We start from the raw sequence: 19,486 nt of genomic DNA, 5'->3' as shown, positions 1-19,486 counted from the left end.
ACGGACGCTAGCCTCACAACGCTGGCCCGGAACAATTGGTTCAGCAAGCTCCCCACCCTGGCAGTTCCAGCACTTTGGGAGGCCAAGGTGGCAGATTGCTTGAGCTCAGGAGTTTGAGACCAGCCTGGGCAACGTGAAAAAACCCTGTCTCTTTGAAAAATACAAAAGAAAGTAGCCGAGCATGATGGCCCGTGCCTGCAGTCCCAGCTACTTGGGAGGCTCAGGTGGGAGGATTGCTTAAGCCTGCGAGGTCAAGGCTCTGGCGAGCCATAATTGTGCCACTGCATTCAAGCCTAGGTGACAGAGTGAGACTCTGTCTCAAACAAACAAACAAACAAACAAACAAAAGCAACCAGCACTGCCTGTTTTCCCTCTGCACATTCCCTCCCTTTCCTCACACCAGGAAAGAAGACTACACAGCAGGAAATACAGTCTCCACCAGCCCCCTGGGTGAATTTGCCAGGGGGCCTGCCCATGGTCTTGAATGCTCCTGCACTTCTTTTTCAAATCTGTCTTCACATCCAGGCTTCCTCCACCCCAAAAGGCGGGGAACCCTTCCTTCTGTCTCACTGAGGACAGTAGAGTTGGGGGCTTGGAAATGGCGTCGCGCGATTTAGTGCATAGTATCACTGAGGGCTTGTTGTGTGGTCAAAGAGGACTATGTTTGGTATCTGAGGTTTGACTTGCCAGTTCTTAGATCCTCCGACCCTTTTGTCTGGGTGGGGCATGTTGGTTCTACCCAAGGATTCCCTCCTCTCATCTTCCCAGAACCATGCTGCAGGACTGTTCTCAGATCTCCCCAGGGTACCCTCACTGTAGCTCTAAACACCTAAAGGACAGCTGGGACTTCTTTGTCTTGGGCATTTTGTGGCGTGGCCAGGGGGTGGTGTGGCTGCCCACGCGGTTCAGCTGGTGTCCAGCTCTGCAGGTCCTCCCACAGAGCTGGCCCTTCGCTCCCTCTGCTGGCCGAATCGGAGAACTGCACGGCCGTTGGGGGTTGGTGCTGTATCTTCCTTCAAGCCCTGGTGTTGCAGAAAGTACTCGTGATTTTTTGCTGAATGAATAAATAAACAAAAGCCCACCTTTAAAAACGAAAGACTACCATTAGCTATTTTGTGAGAGTAAAGGTTCAAGTCTAGTTTTTTTCTAACCGATTTTCTGGCGCTGCCAGTTTGTCTTTATTGTTTTTCTCATCGGACGCTCCATTTTCTCACCTGGGAGCTTGTGTCACTGCAGGTGTTACCTGGATACTGGTGAGAATGATTCGGTTCCGTTTTGGAGGGAACCCCGCGCGCTGAATGCTGTCATGGAACTGGTGTGGTCTCAGAGAAGTAGGCACGACCTTTGCTGTTGCGTTTGAGCCCCACACTCACCACTGTGTGACATTGAGAAAGGTATCTTATCTTTCTGAGCCTCAATGCCATCTGTAAAATGACCTGTCTCACAGGAGTTTTAAGGATCAGAAAAATGCCTGCAAATCCTCTGTCTTCTCATCCACCCCTACCGAGGGCGCGACTGCTGTAAGCGGCATGTTTGGTAACTTGGTGAAGGGTCTACATGCGTCCATCCCCCACGGCTGATCAGAGTGGCTGTGACTGGTCCAGCACACACAACTTTGTCTGAGTCGAGTTGAGCCGGCCAGTTGCTTGCTGCGGAACTGAGCCACAGAGTTCCATAGCCTCATGGGGGGAAGCCCATGAGGGTTCCCATGGCTAAAGCTACAGCATTAGCCGCCAGAGCAATAAACCATTTTCTCCAGCAAATGGGCTGGAAAAAATGGTTTATTGCTCTGGTGGCTAAAGCTGTAGGCTAGGGGGCTGGTGAAGACCATATTTCCTGCTGTGTAGTCTTCTTTCCTGGTGTGATGAAAGGGAGGGAATGTGCAGAGGGAAGACAGGCAGTGCTGGTTGCTTTTTTTTTTTTTGGTTTGAGACAGAGTCTCACTCTGTCACCCAGGCTTGAATGCAGTGGCACAATCATGGCTCACCAGAGCCTCGACCTCCCAGGCTCAAGCAATCCTCCCACCTGAGCCTCCCAAGTAGCTGGGACTGCAGGCACAGGCCATCATGCTCAGCTACTTTATTTTGTATTTTTCAAAGAGACAGGTTTTTTTCACGTTGCCCAGGCTGGTCTCGAACTCCTGAGCTCAAACGATCTGCCCACCTCAGCCTCCCAAAGTGCTGGAACTACAGGCATGAGCCACTGTGCCCAGGCTGGTTGCTTTCAAGCCCCAGATTCAGTTGTCCCCAAGGCCTAGTTGCCCTTCTGAACTTTACGAACATTTCAAGGAAATTCTTTTGTTATCTAGTTTGGGTTTCTGTCATTTGCAACCAACCAACCAAACCAACAAAAAGAACTCATGACTAATGCAGTTATTTGCAGAAACGTAGCTATAGGAGGAGTTATAGAGCCACATGGAAAGTGAAGCTCTGGCATCCAGCCCTGCAGCTGAGACTTCCTAGAGCTGCCTTCACTCCATCGCCAGAAGGCCCGGCCATGGTGCGGTTTCTGTTGTGAAATGCTTTTGCAAACCCTTTTCCTTTTATTGCTTCAGGAGAATTTCCTTTCACCATCTTTCCTGGATTGGCACAGGGCTCATTCTTACAGCTCCCGATAAGAGCACAGATTTGGCATTCAGATGCCTTTGCTGCCTGTGACCTTAAACTCTTTGGACCCCGTCTTCTAACTACAGAATGAAGATAATATGTGCCTTTTAGGGTGGTTGTGAGGATCATATGAGCTCAGATGTGTAATGCACTTAGTACAGGCCAGGCACAGTCAGTGCTCACTCAGTGGTCTCTCAGATGAAATAGAACAATCTATTGGCCGCAGAGATGCCAAGTTCCAACCCTCTGTAGTGGAATAAATGATGGGGATTTTGCCTTTTGAGAGTTAGTTTTTGATGTTTCTGCCACAGCCATATTGTTTATAACATTCGAAGGTGGGCTGGGGGCGGAACCAGGTACAAGATGTAACTGCAAAGCCTATGGGGCCTGAGGTTCTCCTGATGGCAGGTCAACTGCCTTATTGGAAAGAATGACGTTCTTGCCTTGACTGATGTTGAATGAACCCAGATCTACCAGCTAAGGAGCATGGTCTCTTCCTCTGTTTGTTCAGGCTGAAATTTTATCTTAACCCTTTTATGACAAGATGTGCATGTAGCATAGGCATCTCAGTGAGTTTAAAAGTAACTCAATTTATTTTCATTCCTAAGTTAATCTAGCTGAGAAATCATAGACAAAATACTCTTGAAATCATAACATTATACCCAAATTGAAAAAATATAGGGGTTTACTTATTACAGATGAATATTAGTGTTGACCAAATCAAACAAAAACTACGCACGCACGCACACACACACACACACACACACAAATCCATACTAAATAAAACCCAAGCCAGACACAACCTCTCCAAAATAACCAATCAACCCTCCCAAATCTTCCATGGTTTCTGTTTTGTATTAAAAATGCATTTTATTTTATAACATCTTATTTGGGGCACGAGGAAAGATAAAAGAAAGGTCAATTTTAATGCTATAAATATTCACTTCAAATGCAATGTGACTTAAAGTTCAAAGGATAAATTCCCGTGTGTTCTACAATTGTTAAATGATGAAGATAATGAGAATAAAAATACACTAAAATTGAAGCGCCCCCAAGATGCATTTTTGCCTTTAGATGATTATTAATGATGTAGGTAGAACAGAACTTACCCAGTTTAGAAATTAGTATTATTAGAAGTGATTCATACAGCTTCGGTGGGTAGCAACAAAGATCTAGTTATTTAAAAAAGCGTTGAGTGTTACTCATAAAAGTGGGCCAGTGACCTTCGCTGGATAATAAAAGTACATCTAACTTTTTTTTTTTTTTTTTTTTTTTTGAGATGGAGTCTCGCTCTGTCACCCAGGCTGGAGTGCAGTGGCGCAATCTTGGCTCACTGCAACCTCCGCCCCCTGGATTCAAGCAATTCTCCTGCCTCAGCCTCCAGAGTAGCTGGGATTACAGGTGTGCACCACCACGCCTGGCTCATTTTTATATTTTTAGTAGAGACAGGGTTTTGCCACGTTGGCCAGGCTGGTCTTGAATTCCTGACATCAAGTGATGCGCCTGCCTCGGCCTCCCGGAGTGCTGGGTTTACAGGCGTGAGCCACTGTACTCGGACAAAATTACATCTAACATTTATTGTTTACTTTGTGCTGGGTACGTGCTAAGCACTTTTTATCTCATTTAAATCTCATTATGGCCGAGAGAGGGGCCTAGCCATCACCTCCACTATACAGATGATGAAACTGAGGAAAGGAATCTTAAGCTATGTAGGGGTGGTTCATGGGTGGGGACATATGGCCCCTGGATCTGCCTCATCCTTTGTAGGGAAAGGAAATTCATGGTCTTATGATTGCTGCAAAAATACCATTGACAGTAGACAGTCTCAGAGATTTTACAGATAAAGCTGAAGCTGTCCTCACAGGGTTAACAAGAATTCTGGATTAAGCATTAATCAGGCTGTACTTTGGCCCACTTCCTTGTCACCAAAAGTCCTGTAGTAGCACTAGATCCTGACCATCTGCATCCCCATTGTTCCTATAGATAGGATTTCTGACATTAGAATCATAAAGCTTTTGTTAGAATTGCTTAAGGTGTTTTTCCCCAAATTCCAGTGAAACAGCTGACAGCCAACCCACCCAGACAAATGGGATCAGCATGAGAATACAGTTTCTTCATCACCCTGTCCCATGACTTCACCCTGTACTCTTCGACCAATCAACTATCACCACACTTAGGCTTACTCCAAACCCTTTAAAATGGCTAGCCCCAAACTCCTCAGGGAGACAGATTTGAGGTTTCCTTCCATCTCCTCGTTCAGCGGCCCTCCCATTAAACCTCTTGCTCTGCTGCAACCCCGTGTCTCAGCTATTGACTTGCGGCACGTTGGGCAACAGACCTATTATGGTTACAAGGCCTTGACTAACTTTTCTATTCTTTATTACAATCTTCCTTAGAACCAGAACAAAACCCCCTTTTAATCCCAATTGACAATACATACAATTTTACATATACAAAATTGGGTTGTCTCACATTTTGATTCAGCCCTTATCTTTGTCTAATGGCAACATGGATGTTGCCACAGAGAGGCATATTATGTCACCTTTAAAAGCACCGGTTTGGGCCAGGCGCGGTGGCTCAGTGAGCCTGTAATCCTAGCACTTTGGGAGGGTGAGGTGGGTGGATTGCCTGAGCTCAGGAGTTCGAGACCGGCCTGGGCAACACGGTGAAACCTTGTCTCTACTAAAATACAAAAAACTAGCTGGGCATCGTGGTGCACGCTTGTAATTCCAGCTACTCAGGAGGCTGAGACAGGAGAATCGCTTGAAGCTGGGAGGCAGAGGTTATAGTGAGCTGAGATCACACCACTGTGCTCCAGCCTGGGTGACAGAGCAAGACTCCATCTCAAAAAAAAAAAAAAAAAGCACCGGTTTGTTGTTCAATCTGGGTTCAGTTGAGATTCTGCCACTGTCTGGTTGTGTGATTCTGGATGAGTTATTTAGCTGTTTGAGCCTCCATTTTCCCATGTGTGAAATGGGGACAATCATACCTACAGCTCACAGTGTCACGGTAGACTTCAGTGAGATGATTCACGTGCAGTACTTAGAACAAGGCTGACTGCATTTGGTGCTTAACACACAGCAGTACTGAAAATGTTAAGCTATAGTCATACCTATAAAAATACTAAAAACAACAACAAAATACCAAAACCCATAACTTGTTGGCTCCCAGACATTAATTACTGAATACAATTTCTACGTTAATATTTGGCAAATTATTTTGAAGTAGTGTCTTTGCAGATTTTTTCTCTATATATTTTTTTCCTATAAACTTTTTTTTTTTTTTTGAGACAGAGTTGCACTTTGTTTCCCAGAACAGAACATTCAAGGAAATTCTTTTGTTATCTAGTTTGGGTTTCTGTCATTTGCAGCCAACCAACCAAACCAACAAAAAGAACTCATGACTAATGCAGTTATTTGCAGAAAAGTAGCTATAGGAGGAGTTTTTTATATATATACATATATATATACACACACACACAATGATACATATAATATATATAACATATCATTTTATATATATGTATGTGTGTGTGTGTATATATATATATATATATATATATATACACATATATAGGCTGGAGTGCACCAGCACGATCTCGGCTCACTGCAACCTCTGCCTGCTGGGTTCAAGCAATTCTCCTGCCTCAGCCTCCCAAGTAGCTGGGATTACAGGCGAGCACCACCAGCCCTGGCTAATTTTTTAATTTTCAGTAGAGACAGGGTTTCGCCATTTTGGCCCGGCTGGTCTTGAACTCCTGACCTCAAGTGATCTGCCTGCCTCGGCCTCCCAAAGTGCTGGGATTACAGGCATGAGCCACAGCACCCGGCCCCTATAAATTTTAATTTAAAAACCACAACAGTCCTTGATGGTTTGTCACCCGGCTTATGGCTGATGCCATGAAAAACTTAGACCTTAGATCTTGTGTCTTCAGAAACTGGTAATTTAAAGCTTTTGTTTCCTTTCTAAGCATCAACATCTAAGACAGAGAGAGCAGCACGTCAGCCGATGAGTAGAGGCTATAGACCTTCTGTGGCCTGTGAACTCTTCCTGATTTATGTAAATTTTGAGGTTTACCTTTATCCATAGCTTTAGGAATATTTTGGAGAATGGAAAAGAATGAGTTGGACCTAGAAATGGATTTTTTTTTTTTGTGGGATTTTAAGTTGGTAATTTATGTCAAGAGAAATTGCATTGTTGTGCTTTCAAAGTAGCCAGATTCTGACTAAACAAGTATTCTAATTAGCCTGTTCCTCAATGGCCTCACTCATTTTAGTTTGGAATGTGTAGTTTTGATTAGGGAGATAAGTAAAATTCTTTGCCTGCCTTTTGGTCTCTAGGTCATATTTTACCTTAGTTCTGTATTAACTATTCCAAAATGCTTAAAGGCAGTAAATACAGAAGTCTCCTAGGAACAAGGCTCAGAGGGCAGCACAGGTGAGGAGGAAGAGTTGCAGGTCAGTGGTGTTGACGGTATTTGCAAGTGGGCTTGTATTATAAGTGCGTGGTTCACACTCATGTGTATGCTCTATGTGCTTTCAAAAATATTGGCCCGGGCTGGGTGCGGTGGCTCACGCCTGTAATCCCAGCACTTTGGGAGGTCAAGGTGGGCAGATCACCTGAGGTAGGGAGTTTGAGACCAGCCTGACCAACGTGGCAAAACCCTGTCTCCAGTAAAAACACAGAATTAGCTGGGCGTGGTGGCGCATGCCTGTAATCCCAGCTACTCGGGAGGCTGAGGCAGGAGAATCGCTTGAACCCAGGAGGTGGAGGTTGCAGTGAGCCAAGATCGTGCCATTGCACTCCAGCCTGGGCAACAAGAGTGAACCTCCATCTCAAAAAAAAAAAAAAAAAATTATATATATATATATATATATATATATATATGCCCAGTTTTGTCTATTTACAGAGAGCTTTTATATATACTAGTTCATTTGATCTTCTAAACCAGTGGTTTCCAAAGTAGGTTTCACATACCCCAGGGGTGTGAAAAAAAATATTAATGCTCTGATATGTTGTTACTTCATCTTAGTATTGCTAAATACTGTAAACCATATAACATATTAGAAGATAGTACGGTTGTAAAAGTGCTTATATTAAGGGTGTGTGCAGTACTTTTTACTGATAACTGGTGCAAGATAAAAAAAAGGTGTAGCAATCCCTGCTGGAGTCTTATGTGTTTCTCCAAGTGTGGAGAATTACTTACATAAACGATGTAGATGCCAGGACCCCACTCAAGACCTCCTAAGTCTGAATTCCTAGAGGTAGGTCCAGAAATCTGCCTTTTAAACAAGCACACCACATGCCTCAGGGGCACACTGAAGTTTGAGAATGTGCACTTTCAATTCTTAGAAATAGGAATGATCCCCATTTCACAGATGAGAAAAGTGAGGCTCAGAAACGTTAAGAAACTTAAAGTCAAAAGGTCACACAGCGAGCAAGAGGCACAGCCGGATTTCACCCCAGGTTTATTAGGATTAAAGAGGCACGTGTGTGGGAAGTACGAGGCACGTGTGTGGGAAGTACCAGGCACGTGTCACATGGGCAGGGCCTCTGAAGACCTGGAGGTCATGACGCATGGCTGCAGGTGTTACTGAAGAGTCAACCCTGGGCGCACCTTTTATCCCCCATCGCTAGGAGCCAAGAGAACAGTGAGATCTGGATGTCATTACACGAATATACACCCTTTTTTTCCTTCTCTTCCAGGATTTTAAAGATTGAGTTCAAAATCACTAAAAAATGAGGTCGGCCAAGCTCCCCATTGCTTGGCCCCAAACATTGGTTTTCTTAAAGTTTTTGTCTCAATTTGGGATTACTGTCCTTAGGGTAACGTGGACTCATTCTAGAGACCAAACCTTCAGCAGCTGCCCAAATTCTACTCTGTCCACTTTTCCACAGACCACCACAAGCCTCATTATTCAAATAGAGCAGGGTAGTCTGAGAGTGAAGGGCCTGAATAATAAATACAATTCCTAAACTCTCAAATTCCTATGGATTTGTGCTCCCACATCCTTTATTACACCATGTATACCTTTATTACACCATGTCACAATCCAGCACAATCCTGGCTACCTGCATGATATCTCCCCAACCAGACTGGGAAAAGATCACTAACTCCAGACTTCTTTTACGTATTCTTTCAATCAACAAATATGTATTGAGTTCCCCCCTTGTGCCGTACACTAACTTAGATCTCAGGCCAAACGCATTTGTTTAGTACAGACATTTCAGTTGAAAAAAGTTGCTAATAGTTGACTCCAAGTGACTAAATGTGCAGGTAAGCATCATCTATGATCAACACACTGACTTGCATAAAATGTTTCTTAAAGTGGCTGGGAGTGCTTCAGAAGTTAGCAGACCACTTAGGTGTGGTTTCTATAACCTGATACATACGAGAAACTTACAAATGTAGTAAATCTATAAATGAACGACTTATTGTTCTATTAGTTAACAGGGAAAGGATTTACCATGAAAAACAGATGTCAGCTTGTCTGTGTTTGTCACCAACTCCAAAATAGAGGCTTTAAAAATGCATGAGGTTTAATCTAGAGAAAAAAAATGAAACAAGACCAGAAAGCAATTAATTTCTACATTTTCATCATAAAGCCTGGTTGTGTGAAAAGCAGTGCCCTTGCTGAAGAGTTAAGTCCAAGTCCAGGAAAGGAGGCTATATCCTGTGCTGCAGTAGTGACTGTGCTCTCTCTGCTGCATGGTTGCACACAGATGACCAAACCAGGGAAGTCAGGAGATCTTTGCACTTGCATCTGGTGTCTCATTCATTCTTTCTAACGCCTCCTGCTTGGAGGTACGGATGGGAGAGGTAGGAAGAGAAGAGAATCAGAGAGACAGAGCGGGGCAGAGGGAGGAAAATGACGAATGGCCAGCACTTACTGAGCATGGACAGATGGGCATGTGCTATGTAAGAAACCTAAAATTCTCTTCGTTTTTTTGGGTATCTGGTTTTTCCAGTTATAACTATTCACTACATCTGCTTTGGCAATGAGGGGAAAAAATTTAATTTCATATTTATATGATAGTTCATTTTCCCCCAGTAAAAAGTTAAATCTAACTTCTTAGCTCAAGAAACCTATATGTAATATATACATAAAATAATCTTAATTCAAAATCAGGATTTAACATGGTAAATAGCCACGTGATGCAATTGCCTAAGGTTCATGGGGAACTGTGAAGTCTGCCCCTAATCACAGTTAGCGCCTTCCAATCAGAGTGCATTGTGCTTTCATATTGTCCACAATGTTTGAAAAGGTTGGCTATTTTCAACATCACTTTTCTGACAAGAGGTGGCACTAGGCTGCAGAAAGAAGACACTACACACATAAGCGTGCTCAGACAGCTCACTGTTAGACAACCTGGTAGATAAGGCTAAAAGCTGGAATTACTTTTCAACCTAAAGATTTTTTACTTTCATTTCCTTTGGGGGATCCTGGATACTGCAGTAAAGATGAAAGGGGCCAGAATTACTTTTAAAGAACTCTTGAAAGTATTGGCCATCTGTCGACCTTTTTGAAGCAGTTATTCATAAAAGAGAATCTTTAAAACTACAGAGCTGTCAGTTATGGTGAACTCTGCAGCTGTTCTAAGATGTAAAATTATATACATATATAAATGCGAAAGTGTGTGTCTGGGTAAGAGAAAGAGACTTGTCTGCCCTGATACCTTACCCTACCCCTTCCTTGTCTGAATTTCCTCTTTTCGTCTGGTTTGGAGTTATCAATGGGAAGTTGGAGCAGCGGTAGCTGTCCAGTCCTCCTTCCCCCGGACCAAAGGTGGAAGCCCCTTTGGTGTCACATTGAATGTACACACGATCTTCCAATCTTTTGAAACCAGCTGTATCCCAGGCTTTTGGGTTTTGAGACCTCCTGTGGCAGAGACTGTAAACTGACCACCTCGAAACTCATTGTCCATTTCCCCTTCTTAGTAACTGCATTCTGAGTTTATTTGGCAAAGCCACGCACACCACTAGCAAGACGATTTCCTAGTCTCTCTTGCAGCTAGATGTGGCCAAGTGACCAGATTTTGACCAAAGAGAGTAATGTGGAAGGGATGAATTATACTTCTGTGAGGTCCTTAATAGAGAGTGAGTGGGGTTTTTGTTCCTTTATTCTTTTTCCAACATGGAATGCAAATGTAATGACTGAAGCCACAGCAGCCATTATGGACTACAAAGTGATCTTGAGAAGGAAACCAAAATGATTGAAGCAGCATGGGTCATTCATATGCGGGTCATTGATACGTGGGTCATTGATATGTGGGTCATTGATATGTGGGTCATTGATACACGGGTCAGTGATACATTCTCTACCACCCTGGATCACTAACTCCAGACTTCTTTTACATAAGAGGTAAATAAGCCTCTATTTGTATAAAACACTCATCCCATACAACTGAACATAATCTCAACTGATACACTTAGGAAATCATTGAAGGAATAAGCATTCTGAAATATTAAGTATTTGGTGTACTAAATACAAAAGGAGACATACCTCTAATGCAATTAACCATGCCAAGACTTTATCTTTTTAAGGGCTCTGAGTGACCCTGTATATAGAGGTCACTTGCGATGGCTTGTCATCACAGTACCAAACAAACCCATAGGCTCATTAAGCATTTGTAAGGGTGCCGTCCTTAAAGGTGCTGGAAGGCTCAGAAATCATGTTTTATACTAAATAATTACCAAAATCAAATAATGACATTATACATACTTCCCAGTTTTAGAGTTTTCAGTTGTGGGGATGTAAAAATGTTTGTTAAAGGAATTGTTTTCAACTAGTAAAACATTTTTGAGTGCCTAGTGTGCCAAGCACTGTGCTAAACACTTACATCATCTCATTTAACCTTTACAAGCACATACAATTATTATTCTCACTTTACAGATGGGTAAAGGGATACATAACTTGTCCAAGGTCACATGGCAAAGCTGGAAATCAAATGAAGTTCAGTCAGATTTCAATTCTGTGTTACAAAACACCAAACTAAAGCATCTTCCATGTTTATTTTTTTTCTAGATAGTTTTGAGCATCCTTAATGCCTTTAAATTCTCCATTGAGTTATGTTAGAATGGTTGTCCTTGTTTCAATGAATGAGAAGGCTGAACTCCAGAGAGGGCTTGTTCATCTTTGAGGTAAGATCAGGACATTTAGTTATGGCATCAAGTTTGACAGAGAGAAAGCCAAAGCTATGGCTCTGCAAACCAGCTTGGTCCCTTCCTTGAGTATAATTTTGTAGTCTAGCTCTTTTTTTTTTTTTTTTCATAGAGATGGGGTCTCGCTAAATTGCCCAGGTTGGTCTTGAATTCCTGGCCTTGGCAATCCTCTCACCTCAGCCTTCCAAAGTGCTCAGATTACAGACATGAGCCACTGCGCCTAGCTTAGCTCTTTTTTTTTTTTTTTTTTTTTTTTTTTTTTGAGATGGAGTCTTGCACTGTCACCCAGGCTGGAGTGCAGTGGCACGATCTCGGCTCACTGCAACCTCCACCTCCCAGGTTCAAGCGATTCTCCTTGCCTCAGCCTCCCAAGTAGCTGGGATTACAGGCACCCGCCACCGTGCCCGGATAATTTTTTGTATTTTTAGTAGAGACAGGGTTTCACTATGTTGGCCAGGCTGATCTTGAACTCCTGACCTTGTGATCCACCCGCCTCGGCCTCCCAAAGTGCTGGGATTACAGGCATGAGCCACCACGCCCAGCCATCTAGATTAGTTCTTTACATTGAAAGTAACATCCAGGGTCACTGATATTCTGAGAAAATTAGAACCACCTTTGAGTTAAGACTTCTAGAAAGACACATACGTTGTTATATTTTAATTGGAATCAGACATTTAATGGCATAAAAACATTGCATATATGGCTTTGCTGTTCCGAATGTCATGAACTTAAAATCCAAATATGACATAAGCAGTTTTAAGACTTATTTTGGCCAGCCTCCCCAATCCCAAAGGAGATTTAAAAGTAATAATGTAAAAAAGTTAAGGTCAAGGTGTTTTAAAATCAACATCTCAGCTAATGACTAACCCTTTGTTTCCTGGGGACTTCTGCTCTACTGTGAAAACTGCTGAGCTTAACCCGCTGTTGAACAACTGGTTAGTTATTAGTTCCCTGGGTGATTGTCCCTGAAGTTAAGCCATGCTCTGGGGACACATGAGGCACTTTAATTGGGGTAGTTACTTTTTCCAGGTTGGGTACAATGTTTGGCTCTCAAAAGCAAGGTAAACAGTTTACAGTCAAAAGGAATGCTCTGTGATTGTGTGCCTTTGGGATCAAGGGTTGAGATCTTAGAGTATTCTCATAAACATCTGTACCAGGTGCTCAAAGATGTTTGAGGGTTGTCAAGCAAGATGTTCAACTTCTGCATTTTCTGTGGATATGGGCACAATGACCCACTCAGATTTTTCTCCTAGTGTCCTGAATGACAGCTCATCTACACAGAGTGAAACTCCAGATACGTGACAAGCAGCATGGGACAGATGCTGACAATCAGAACAGATGCTGGATGTAAACAACTGGTAAGGCTGCACTGGTGCATGCTGGCAGAATCACCTGCTCTGCATCCAGGGAGCAAATGCGTCTGCATGCTCAGCATGACACCAGCTTACCTCCCTGTGCAAATCCCCTCCCCTAATCAGTCTCATCCAAATCTTCTCCTGCAGTAGCAGCTTCTAAAGCCGCAAGGGCCTCCGCCACCGCTGCATCCTCATCCACAATCTCCCCATCCCCATCTCCATCGGAGCCATGGGTATCCTCCTGCCTGTTTCCTGAGTCAACCACAGGCATGGCATGAACAGGACTCTTCTCATTAAAGCAGATGCTTAGAACTTCTGTTTCCACATCCTCATTCAATGAATCCCAGCTTCTCCTCACAGAGAAGGGCGTATTCAAACCATGCTCCCCCACTGGGGGCTGAATTCCCTCTAGGGATTCATCCTCAGTATGGTTCTTGAAAACACAGTCCTTTTCATTATGATCAACGTTGTCTCCAGCTGGGCCCCAATGCTGAAGGTAATCTGGGGCTGGTATCTGGAAGACACGGTCTTGTACTTCCAAGGCAAAACTTTCTGCCTCAGAAGGAGCTCTGGAGTCTCCATTTCTCATGACTTGGGTCCCTTCTGAGGCCAGCAGCACACAGTCCTGTTTCCTGGTGCCCCCTCCTTCCAGGAAGGGTTGAGTTGGGGGAACAGTATTTGCAGTACTGGCCCAGGAGCCCCTGTCATCCTGGGCGGGGCTGGAATTCCCAGTGGGCTGTGGAGTGGCAGCAGGGCCGATGCCGTTGACACCGCAGGCATGGTGTTCCCCTCCAGCGTCCCCCTGTGGGAGCGGCCCTTGGTGAGGCCAGCAGGGCTCCCATGGATCAGCTGTCCTGCTGCTGCTCTCAGTCTTCTTTGAGCCCTGCCTCTGAGGGTCATTTTTCTGCACCAAGACTTCACTGCTCCATTTGCCTTTTAATTTATCAGTGTCATCTTCATCTAGCTTGCAGCTGTTGACTTCATTGACATAGCCAGGAGAGGGCACTTGAACTGGATCAAAGAGATAGCTTCAGGAAAGACAATGAAAACCAGTCAGGTCTGCTTCATCATTAATGCTTTTTACCACAGGCTCTGCTTCTTTCTACGATTCCTGCTAATTTAATTTCTGTGATTACTTTTCAACCTAGATAAGTATGTCTAAATCAAATAGATATAGTTGGTATAAAAATGTTTGGTGGCTCACGCCTGTAATCTCAGCAATTTGGGTGGCCAAGGCGGGAGGATCACTTGAGGTCAGGAGTTTGAGACCAGCCTGACCGACATGGTGAAACCCCATCTTTACTAAAAATACAAAAATTAGCTGGGTGTGGTGGTGGGCACCTGTAATCCCAGCCACTCGGGAGGCTGAGATAGGAGAATTGCTTGAACCTGGGAGGCGGAGGCTGCAGTGAGCTGAGATCACGCCCCGGCACTCCAGCCTGGATGACAGAGCGAGACAGTCTTGAAAAAGATAAACAAGGTTCTGCCTGAAATACTCTTAAGAAGAGAGCCAAAGGGAGGAAGGAGGGGTAAGGGGTGAAGTAAAATACAAAGTGGTTCATAGAATTTTAAAATAAAAAACAAATAAAACAAATGTCCACTAATAGTGCCATAAGGAGCATATCCTCTCAGTGGAATATTATGCAGTCACTAAAATGATAAATATGAAGTCTGTAGTCACAGGAATGATACTTACAATACATAGTTTTTGAATAGAGCCAAACATCACATTATGATTACAGTGGAATACAGCTTATTTAGATATAGGTCTAGAATAGAACTACGATTAAAAAGACAGTATATTTGTTAAGAAAGCAAGATCATCAGTTACTTTTTTTCCCTTTTTCTTAGTTAGAAGTTTATGTTCACGTTACTCACAATTTTCTGAAATGCAATGTGGACAAAATTAAAAGCACATATGTGATTGGGGTGATTTATTTTCAGCGATGCCATTTCAGGCATCCTCAGAAACCCAGACCAAATTCAGCCTCAGAAAATGATGGTGTTCCCAACATGCTTTGAGAAGTGAGCAAAAGAAGTTAAAAAAATCTGGGCACATGTTCTTTTAAATGATATTATAACAGTTCCAAACTCTTAATGTGTTGGCAATGTTGATCATGCCCCAAGCTGGATAAATGCACTGAATACACGCATGGTCTTTAAAAGTGACCCCAGGCTCATCACAAATTCCTCCATTTAGTAGTAGTATTTCTCCAGCTTTACCTTTGTATTATTTTACAGCACCTGCACCCCATCTGGATTGTTTTCTGTTACCACCTGGAAAAGAAAGCGTAGAAGGTAGAGAACACAGTGAGTGATATATTAGTAGGAATTAAGTTTGCCTTTTTTTTCCCCTAGAGACTCAAAATGTATTAAGAGAGCCACACATTTTGGCAAAAGGGTAACTACCACGTGGGTCAGAGAGGGTGCTGGTTACCAGGAATACCCCATTTCCATCACCGCTTCAGAGTTCTCAGACGTTCACTGACACTTGCCTCTGTGTCAGACCTTTCTCCCAACCCTGGGGTTATGTGTTTCATCCCCATTTTGCAGATGAGGAGAAGAAGGTGGAAGGATGCTAGACAGAGAAGGGACTTCTGCTTTTCTAATCTGTTACCTTCTACAGAGGACAGAGGAACCTCACCAGGGCACAGCCCACTGCACGCAGCAGCAGGAGGGGAAGGAGATTCTGACGGATTCCTTGCCAGGGCATTTGCTCCTCAAGAGTTAAAGGATGCCGGAATAAGCTGGCGGATCCATTGTGTCCCATGATTCAGGCCCTGAGGAGCGTGATAGCCCGAGTCATCGCACAAGCTTCAACCACACTAAATTGATTCTGTGTTGCTTTTCCTACCGCTGGGCCAATCTCAGCTATGATTTGTGGACCTGTCCTTTTGCAGCTCAAAGACATGCCCCCTTGGGCTTCCTGGCAGAAGGTGGACTCATTTCCCACCTGCCCACTGTTCCCTGACCCCTCCCCAAGCTGGGCTTTTCCCCATCATTTCCTTTGGAACAAAATCTTCTCTTCATATAAGACTGACCATGTTGGCCTCTTCCTTCCTCAGAACATCCTAAAAATGAGTATGGAAGCATCTCTTAGATATTATTCATTTCTAATATCTACAGCCTTTATTTATTATTATTTTTTTGAGACACAGTCTCACTCTGTCACCCAGGCTGGAGTGCAGTGGCACAATCTCGGCTCACTGCAACCTCTGCCTCCCAGGTTCAAGCCATTCTCCTGCCTCAGCCTCCCAAGTAGCTGGGTTTACAGGCGGGTGTCACCATGCCTGGCTAATCTTTGTATTTTTAGTAGAGACAGGGTTTTGCCACGTTGGCCATGCTGGTCTCAAACTCCTGACCTCAAGTGATCTGCCTGCCTTGGCCTCTCAAAGGTCTGGGATTACAGGCATGAGCCACTGTGCCGGGCCTACAGCCTTTAAAAAGACAAGCCAAAACAGAATCTGCATCCCCAGTCCCCCTGTCTCCATGAAGCACATGCACCAGAAAGAGAGATCATTCATTGCTGGCTGTGTCTCCGTCTCCCATGTTGTCCCTCCTTCCTTCTTTCAATCATAGATGAATTTCCAGGGATGTTGCTTCATAAGCTTTTGTCCACAGTGAACATGACTGGTGCTTTTTAAGAAGTATAGATTGGTTGCTTAGTTAAAAGGGACTAGATTTACATTAAAAAATAAAATCCACAAATAACTCCCTATGGTAGGCTGAAAAATGGCCCCCAAAGATATCCACATCCTAATCCCTGGAACCTATAAATAATACCTTATATGCCACCCCAGCCCCCAAATTAAAGGTATTTGCAGATGTGATTAAGTGTAGGATTTTCAGATGGTACAATTTGCCTAGTTTATCTGGGTGGACTCTAAATACAATTAAATAAATGCTTATGAGAGGGAGGTGGAGGGACATTTGATTATAGACAGAAGAGGAAGAGGCAATGTGACCAAAAAGGCAGAGATTGGAGCAAGGAGGTCACAAACCAAGAGCACTGGCAGCCCCCCAAGCTGGAAGAGGGAAGGAACAGATTCACCCCTGGAGCCTCTGGAAAGAATGTGGCCCCGGTGACACCTTGATCCCTGATACCCACCCCTGGATCAAGCCCACTGATACCAATTTCAGACTTCTGGTCTCTAGAACTGGGAGAGAATAAACTTCCATTGTTTTGTTTTGTTTTGTTTGTTTTTTTGAGACAGAGTCTCACTCTGTTGCCCAGGCTGGAGTGCAATGGCGCGATCTCAGCTCGCTGCAACCTCTGCCTCCCTGGTTCAAGTGATTCTCCTGCCTTAGCCTCCCCAGTAGCTGGGATTACAGGTGCCTGCCAACACGCCCAGCTAACTTTTATATTTTTAGTAGAGATGAGGTTTCACCATGCTGGCCAGGCTGGTCTTGAACTCCTGACCTCAGGTGATCCATCCACCTTGGCCTCTGAAAGTGCTGGGATTACAGGCGTGAGCCACCGTGCCCGGCTGCTTCCATTTTTTTAAACCTCTAAGTTCGTAGTAATTTGCTGCAGCAGCACAGAAAACTAGTAACATCCCCAAATCACTTCACGCTTGAGGACCAAACCCCTTGTCCTTCCAACTCTTCCTGGGAGGACTCATGGAATGTAGAAGAGTCCCTCGGGCCAGCCCTGCATCTCTTGCCACCCTTTCTTTCCTTACTGTGCTTCAGTTTTCTTCCTAGCATGTGTCACCACTGGACATTCTGTCATAGGTTTGTTTGTGACCCACCTTTTCCACCCTTCTTCAAGTCTAATCCTCAGCACTTAGGACAGCACCTGGTACAGAGCAGGCAGTCAATAAATGTGGAATGAATGAATGATTTAATGGCTATGGATTAAAAATGAGAGCACTATCAGTGAACCTGTTGTGTGTCTGCAACCAATCAAGACATTTCCAGTTTGTGCCAGCCGTGTCGCCCAGGTGTTACGAGGGTGGGCTCAGGAGACAGAAAACCCTGCTACTGTGGGACTTTGGGCCTCAGTCACTTGGTCTGTAGATGGGGATAATAATATTCCTACTATATAGTGTTGCTGGGGGTCATATGAGCAAACATTCATAATAAACATAGACCAGGGTGTCTTAACCACCCCATTTGGATACAGCATATTAAAACACACCCCCACCAAAAGAAAAAGATGGAGGTCTAGTATCCAAGAAAGATATAATCTAGTTGCCAGAACCTATGCATACAAACAAGAGTATTAACAATGTCAAGTAGGACTTGTTTCTGGAATAAGGGCTAAATGGTATATTTCTATCAACTGTGACACCAGTTGAAAGATAGAAAACCCCAAGTACAACAACAGTCCCATAGACAGAAAAATCGCTTTTGCTATGGAACTGTGTACACATGTGTAACATTGTACCTTTCAGAATACTCTTAAACTACCCCATTTCTAAAGCCCAGGGTTTTATTCCCAGCCTCTACTCCTCCTTTACTTTCCTTTTCTGCTGATAATTCATAGATGAGCTGGATAAATAGGACAGGCGAGAAGAAGCACGTGCACCTCCTCCCCTCCCTCAACACCTCTCCTCTCCCCTCCCCTTCCTCAACACCTCTCCTCTCCCCTCTCCTTCCTCAACACCTCTCCTCTCCCCTCCCCTCCCTCAACACCTCTCCTCTCCCCTCCCCTCCCTCAACACCTCTCCTCTCCCCTCCCCTCCCTCGATGTCTCTCCTCTCCCCTCCCCTCCCTCAACACCTTTCCTCTCCCCTCCCCTCCCTCAGCATCTCTCCTCTCCCCTCCCCTCCCTCAACATCTCTCCTCTCCCCTCCCCTCCCTCAACACCTTTCCTCTCCCCTCCCCTCCCTCAACATCTCTCCTCTCCCCTCCCCTCCCTCAACATCTCTCCTCTCCCCTCCCCTCCCTCAACACCTCTCCTCTCCCCTCCCCTCCCTCAACACCTCTCCTCTCCCCTCCCCTCCCTCAACACCTCTCCTCTCCCCTCCCCTCCCTCAATACCTCTCCTCTCCCCTCCCCTCCCTCAATACCTCTCCTCTACCCTCCCCTCTCCTCTCCCCTCCTCTTCCCTCCCCTCCTGACCCTCCCCCTCCACAATTCGCTCCGAAATCCTGACCCTTTTCATGCCTGCAGTACTTTGTTTATCCTGGACTCTTTAAAAGCAAACCAACCAACAAACAACAACTAGTCAGGAGGACAGGTAGTTTAAAAAAAAAAAAAAACAAGTCAAAGAAAAGGAGAAAAGAGCTTAGAAGTGTTTGAGAAACAAGGAAGGCAGACTGGATTGTAATAATGTAACTGAAGCAATCATAAAACATTACTCATTGAAACATCTCAGGTCAACTTTATGATGGTGAATTTAAGAGGTGTACAGGGGA

The 19,486-nt window shown here is 44.4% G+C and overlaps 1 protein-coding gene across 2 annotated transcripts in view; it reads right to left on the bottom strand.

Moving 5' to 3' along the window:
* Positions 1-9,128: 9,128 nt before the first annotated feature.
* C3H4orf19 (chromosome 3 C4orf19 homolog) overlaps positions 9,129-19,486 on the bottom strand; it is a 141,829-nt gene continuing 131,471 nt past the window's right edge. For both annotated transcript variants that reach the window (XM_034958435.3, XM_008957555.4), the window contains exons 3-4: positions 15,348-15,401; positions 9,129-14,152 (exon numbers count right to left, since the gene is read on the bottom strand). In XM_034958435.3, coding sequence (XP_034814326.1) covers positions 13,240-14,152; positions 15,348-15,379 — 945 coding nt within the window. In that variant the 5' untranslated portion in view covers positions 15,380-15,401 and the 3' untranslated portion in view covers positions 9,129-13,239. The remainder of the gene's footprint in view (positions 14,153-15,347; positions 15,402-19,486) is intronic.

This window comes from Pan paniscus, chromosome 3 (genome assembly GCF_029289425.2).
Source record: "Pan paniscus chromosome 3, NHGRI_mPanPan1-v2.0_pri, whole genome shotgun sequence".
In the NCBI taxonomy this organism is placed as follows: Eukaryota; Metazoa; Chordata; class Mammalia; order Primates; family Hominidae; genus Pan; species Pan paniscus.
The sequence above is the reverse complement of the archived record's forward strand: the minus strand, read 5'-3'. Positions and strand labels throughout refer to the sequence as shown.